The sequence below is a fragment of the Centruroides vittatus genome, unplaced genomic scaffold (genome assembly GCF_030686945.1).
Source record: "Centruroides vittatus isolate TY-2023 unplaced genomic scaffold, ASM3068694v2 contig_786, whole genome shotgun sequence".
In the NCBI taxonomy this organism is placed as follows: Eukaryota; Metazoa; Arthropoda; class Arachnida; order Scorpiones; family Buthidae; genus Centruroides; species Centruroides vittatus.
In genome coordinates this window covers 708,697-715,207 of record NW_027122506.1, presented here as the reverse complement: position 1 = coordinate 715,207, position 6,511 = coordinate 708,697, and the positions used below count along the sequence as shown (strand labels likewise).

Genomic DNA, 6,511 nt, shown 5'->3' with positions numbered 1-6,511 from the left:
TGCCGGGCGAAGTTGGCAACTTGAAAAAAAATAAAATATATATATATATATATATATATATATAAGTAAATTGTTACGGACGAAATCGTCTGGCACCGTCGCGCGCCGCCTCTCGGTAGGAATTATACGAGATCGACACAAATTTTTGTAAATATTTATCGTCATCGATCTATTTATGAGTGAGAAGTTCGTGCCGCGTGCGCCCGAACTCGATAGATATTAATATAGTAAATAATTTGTAAAAATTTACATAAAAAAAAATTTTTTGTGGAATCCAGGTTTGCATTTTGTGGAATCGGATGCATTTTTAAACCGTTAAAAATCTGTTATCGATTAAATCATTGGTAATCGAACGATTCGGTTTTGAAATGAACCAATCGGCATCCTCATTCCTATTTATTCAAATTTTGAAATTATTTCCCGATCGCGTTTTACGAAAGTATAAAAACGTTTTAATTATTAAAATTTAATTACAAAAATGTGTTTTTATGTCTATACGTTTTAATACGCGTAAAAAAAAATCACGCTAATATGAACTTTTCTCAACTTTCGCGTGATATTTTTGTGATAAAACGTGCAAATAAATGAATACCAGTAAAAAAGGAAAGGGAAAAAAATATTTTCCAACTTTATTATTCACTACATACAAATCATTCAATAAACCTAAGCACGTCCTATTGAATACATGTGTAGGAAAGCAGAATATATTTTTTTGTTTTAACAATTCCATTGCAGAGTTTGATGGTCCAGAAGACTCGAAGGTGTAACTCTACTATGCGCGAGCTACCAAGTACCCCTGAAAACAACTGATCTGTTTATATGTATATGTATATATATATATATATATAATTATATAAATGGTAAATTCACAATCTGTAATAATATAAGTGTGTTTGTGTGTATACAGGGGTGCCTGAAACCTACCAACCAAGTTTAATGCTTTATTACAACAGAATGAGGGCTACAAACCTGCTTCTGAGACTCATAATACATTCATTGTTTCCCTCTTAACCCTCGGAAACAGAAGAAAGGTGGCGTTTGCGTTGCGGTGCATTCTGCAGATTTGCAAATTCGAGATACTTTGTGAATATCTTAAAGATGGCATACGCCAAACCGTCGCAAAGACTTAGGACGAGCTTAATTTGTCTACCGTATTAGTGCTTTGCAGCTCGTCTTTCAAAATATTTATTACTCCGGAGACGTTCTTTGAAGCCCGACGTCGAAGTTCGGGATGGGATTAAGGAAGATCGAGATGGAGTCAAGGGCAGTCGTAGTTTTAAATGACATTCGAGCGAGACTTCTACGCCTCGTTGTTCGGTTGTAATGAACCGTTAAACTTGGTACGTTCATCTCGGGTCACCCTGTATGTGTGTATGTTTGCATGTATATATTTATATATATTACAATAACAAAAATTTTATGAAACAATCTTTCCAGTGGGCTTTAGAAAAGAACCACTTTTTCAACAGAGATTTAAAAAATTGAGATCAAGTTATTATTAAAAAGTATATATATATTTTTTTTATTTCTCTGGTTGAAATAGTGGATGACATAAAATGAAATTCATTTATATAATTAGCCCATTTTTCATGTTAAAGTACTGTATTATAAATTACAAGATTTAAAAAAAACTTTTTTTTTTTTAATATGCTGTTCACAAAAGTTTATGTATATGTAAATGTATATGTAAATATACATCAATCTGGTTTTTTTTCCTCAAAATTCTGAAAAAGATAAAAGTGGCCGGTAAAAATCTTGGTACTGTACCATCGTTTTTTTTGTTTACCTAAGGAACTTGCTGAAAACAACAGAAATCGTTATGTATCTATATAAATAAATTAGAGATGGGACTTTCGGGAGAAAGAAAAACCGATCAGCTTGCCTCATGCTGACAGACGGGTCATTTTCGATCGAGTACAATATATACAGAGACAGTTTAATATAAGTTAAGAGCATGCCTAACATTTAGTCATGGAGTTGGAGCACTTCGTATTTTCGCTTGCTGACTCGAGAAGTTATGCCGATAAGAGACGACTTTGTAACTTTTTATGTGACGAGAGTACATTTTCTTTTAAAAGACAACTTTTACGGACACAAATATACTATATTTATACAAGTAATGCAAAGTTTAAACTACACTTTGATGTTAGGGATGTTATGTGGTACCCTAACCTGCATTTCGTGCACGTCATTACTTGTTTTTACTTTATATCTACCTTTACATATCTTAATACCAAAACAATTTATCTTCATCACAAATAAAGCTAATTGCCAACGATATTCTTCATCCTCGTTTTTATTTAGTATTCTTCTTTAATGTAAGTAGTATGTGAGACATTCTGCAGTTTACTTCTCTCATTAGGAAATCCAATATCTGCTGATGTTGTTGATTGTGATTAACGGCCAGCTGAAATGTTTTAAATTGAATAAGAATTCGTGAGTTAAAGGAATAAAAAACGTTTTTAAGAGCTTTACCACATGTAGCGGCTGTTTGAGAAGTCGTTCCCCCGGCAGCGGCCGAAGACGCCGCCTTTTGTTTCAGCATCGTCCAATCGAACGTATAGTCGTACTGATGATTCAGAGTGCGGAATAGAATTCTGAACAGCTGGCGCAAGTACATGTAGTCTGGTGCTTCCTCAAATCGTAAACCTCGACAGTAGTTAAGATACATGGCAAATTCAGCAGGGAAGCCCTGTAGAGAAAATTCGTAATGTTACAAACAGCAATTTAAATATTAAACTAGTGTTTTTATTCATTAGAGTAATGAAAAACACTAATTAAAAAAAGCAACATAAAAATAAGAAAGAAAAAAAAAACTTCCATTCAAGGTTGTTTTCATATTTACAAATGAGATTATTATTATTATTATTATTTTAAAATAATTTAACAACTTTGTGATCAAAGTGAACAACATAAGTAGAAGATATAATAACACAACCTTGAATTTAAGCTTAAAAAAATGCAAAGCAATAAAATATACATTAAAGTAACTATATGTGACCTTTTAAAGTAAGATAATGACCTTATTATACATAATTTAACAAAATAAAATTTTGCAATATATAAATGCATTTTGAATTTCTTTTTTACTACTCTAAAATATAAAAAAATTTGGTACAAGCTTCGTAAATTACCCAGTTATAGGAACAAAAATGGATCGATTGTTTGAATTTGTACTCATTTTAAAAAACTCTCTCCGAGTTTTCGTTTTCTCTGAATGAAAAAAGGCAGCAAAAACTTACCACTCGCAAACATAATAAATTCAAAGTGGCTCAATATTTCCACATTTCTCGGCATTTAAAAAAATTCCAAGTCTTGTAAGAGATTCTTTTGTTTTAATATATGTGAATGAAGAGTCAAACGTCAGAAAAATTCCCATTAATGATCCCAGTTTCTAATTTTTTGGAAATGCCCTCCATCAAAAATAAGCACACTTTTCAGATCGAGTCGTTCAAGAAAATTCTTCGTAAACAACACCAAATGACTACTATATTTCATCAAGAGATGTCATGTAAGAAAACTATATAAATTCCCTGTTTAAATAGAAGTCTGCTAAAAAAAACTAATTTATGTAAAGATCTTTTAAGTTATACAGAAATCTGATCGCAACAATAGCAATGACTCACCTTGCAGAGAACTTCGACAGGAGTGGACATTTTTTTCTCGCTAATTTTTTCGTATTTTTGTTTTTTTGTTGCCGCTTTGAGTCCTTGCCAGGGAAGACTTCCACGATTAAAATACATGAGAACGTATCCGAGCGATTCCATGTCGTCTCGTCGACTATAAAGAAAAAGGACAAACTAGTTTAAGGAAAAACACTTAAAACATTTCACAATTAACCAATAAATCGGAGAGTCAATTAAATACAATTTGTATTAGCATTGCTTAAGGGATAAAAAATATAAAAGTATACCTTTGTTCTATGCCGAGATGAGCATTAATGCTGGCGTATCTAGCAGTGCCCGTTAAATTTTTATCTTCACGATATGGAATGTGTTGTCTTGTGCGACTATCTCTGTATTTTTTAGCTAAGCCAAAATCAATCAGAAATAACTGAAATGAAAAATTTAAATATTAATTTAATCGACAATTTCTGTATTAATGACTTGTTCAAATAATTGAACAGCTTATATTAACGAAAGAAACAAATTTTTAATGCTGTTTACTTTTAAACATGAGTGTAAGTGGCAATGGGGACGCAGAAAAGTATTAGCGTGAGAAACATCACCCCTTGCGGTAACGTCCTTGATAAATTCAAATTCCACTCGGCTAATTCTTTGTCAAATGAAAGTGTATGACCATTTATGACTAGGCAATAAGATATAATACATAAAAGAAACCTGTCTGATCACACAAATAAGAAATAAGTCCGTTCTTAAATTTCAAATACATTTTATAAAAATTAGCCAGGACAAATTTGAGAAAAATTTTTGAGTAGGTAATACATACAAATGTGTCTTTTAACTTAGTCCTTTCATATGCACGTGAGGAAAATAACAATTCTACGGGAAGAGTTGACCTTTTATTTGAGGCTACTCGTCCACCTCCATACGTAAAAAGGTTAAACATAATTATGAAATCAACAGAAATAGAATAATTATGAAATGTAATGAGTCATTTATATAATTTCAAGTGTATAAAAGAAGAAAAAAAATGTGATAAACAGTGATGTCAGAAGATGTAGAGTAACTGAGAAGGTCCCAGTCCAGGGCATTTGATTGCTATTCACAGTTCTGAAAACATTTTTCACTTGGTTCTGATATAGATTGGCTTGTTAGGAGAATCCTAGAGTGACATTATACTGAAAGCTGTAACTAAAAGTGACAAAGGAACAGGAATGTAATGGTAAATCTATCTTTGTGATCGCAGAGAACACAAAACAATGGTACAGCCAAGTTTGTGACAAAAACTCTGTTTTAGAGATACTAAAGTAACAGATAAGAAGACCTTTCTGTGCATGTAATAATGGATGACAAAATACTCCCAACTACCATATTTTAAGGCATAAAAGATGCATCCCCATTTCTGCACAGAGTATTTAGGAAAAATATCTAAGCCAAATTTGGAACTGTGTCTTTGGTAGTTAGCCCCAAATTTGTTTTACTGTATTCTGCTTTATTTTTTTTAGTCTTTTGTCCCTGTGGGTACTAAGAAAGTCATTTTTAGCAAGCCCATTATAAGTTCAGCCAGACCCAAAATGGGGCAGCTGGTAAGGAACTGGGCCAGACATATTTCGGATGGGCCATCTCTAAAAAATTCCTGGGGGTTTTCGACCAGTCCAGATTTGATTCCAGGACCCCAGAGCAGTAGACTACCGCCTTAACTGTTCAGTCACCTGGCCTTCTGTAGTATAGGTTAAAAAAACTATAATTAGAAAATGCACACTTTTATTTATCAGGGAAAAGAGGAGTTTAAATGAGATCATTTATAATTAAAATATTCTACATTAATAGAAGAAAAAGCTGCAATATATGGCAAAATCTTTTACAATTAAATACCCGGTAACCATGAATACCAGTGCATGCAATTTGGAGAATCCATAAGCCTAAGAGAAATTGCAACTTCGCATATAAGAAGCAGAGTGATTTTTGAGCCTTTATTTTGGACAAAAGTTGCATCATATATGCAATAAAGTACAACAGCTTCAATGAAATGACACAATAAAAAGAATAATACAGGTATACCTCGAGTTACGTCGTTCTCGATTATACGTCGTTTGTCATAAAAATATATGGAAAAATAAAAATCGAGTTTGTCATTTTATTTGACTTTACATCCGTCTTCCACAAATATCGAAGTCGTAATATCACTAGAAAAGCGTTAAAAGCACATAAAATCATATTAAAATATGTACATTTACAGTAAATGTTAATATAATCATCATAAATCCTAGAGAACGAAACATGAAAACATCTGTGTTTCTGTGTTGTTGTCTTATTTAGTGATCTTTACTGGCGTTTTACGTTGTAACTACACAAGTAAATTCGACTTACGTCGCCTCTCCTAGAACCAATTACCGAAGTAAGGCGAGGTATACCTGTACAGTAATTCGTTTTGATAGATCATATCTTTCTAAGACTATTATGATCTAGAAATGAAAAATTAAATCTTTATTATAATTCATCAACCTGAAATATAATGCTAAAAGAACTTAATCACCACCCTTGATATATTTTAAAACAAGATCAGCATTTTCTTAAATAAACAAAATACTACGTAAAATTTTTATTTCACTATTTACAATTTTATGTCATCATATAAATATATCACATTTAATAATTCTATCCATCTTTATTTTATACATTAATTGAATTTCCAAAATTTCAAAAAACTGTTACTAGATAGCCAGATGGACAAGACGATCAAGATATCAGCCTACTGCCCTGGGAATCCAGGATCAAATCTGGGAAGCCGTCCCAGGAATTTCTCATAGACAGTAAGTCATTGATATGTTAGGGCCCACCCATCATCACTCAGTTGTCCTCCATTGTGGGCCATACCAAACCCAAAA

The 6,511-nt window shown here is 32.4% G+C and overlaps 1 protein-coding gene across 1 annotated transcript in view; it reads right to left on the bottom strand.

Annotated features, from left to right (window-relative positions):
- Nucleotides 1-595: 595 nt before the first annotated feature.
- LOC136981659 (casein kinase I-like) overlaps nucleotides 596-6,511 on the bottom strand; it is a 33,668-nt gene continuing 27,752 nt past the window's right edge. The window contains exons 5-8 of the mRNA XM_067277995.1: nucleotides 3,914-4,053; nucleotides 3,627-3,780; nucleotides 2,476-2,692; nucleotides 596-2,407 (exon numbers count right to left, since the gene is read on the bottom strand). Coding sequence (XP_067134096.1) covers nucleotides 2,397-2,407; nucleotides 2,476-2,692; nucleotides 3,627-3,780; nucleotides 3,914-4,053 — 522 coding nt within the window. The 3' untranslated portion in view covers nucleotides 596-2,396. The remainder of the gene's footprint in view (nucleotides 2,408-2,475; nucleotides 2,693-3,626; nucleotides 3,781-3,913; nucleotides 4,054-6,511) is intronic.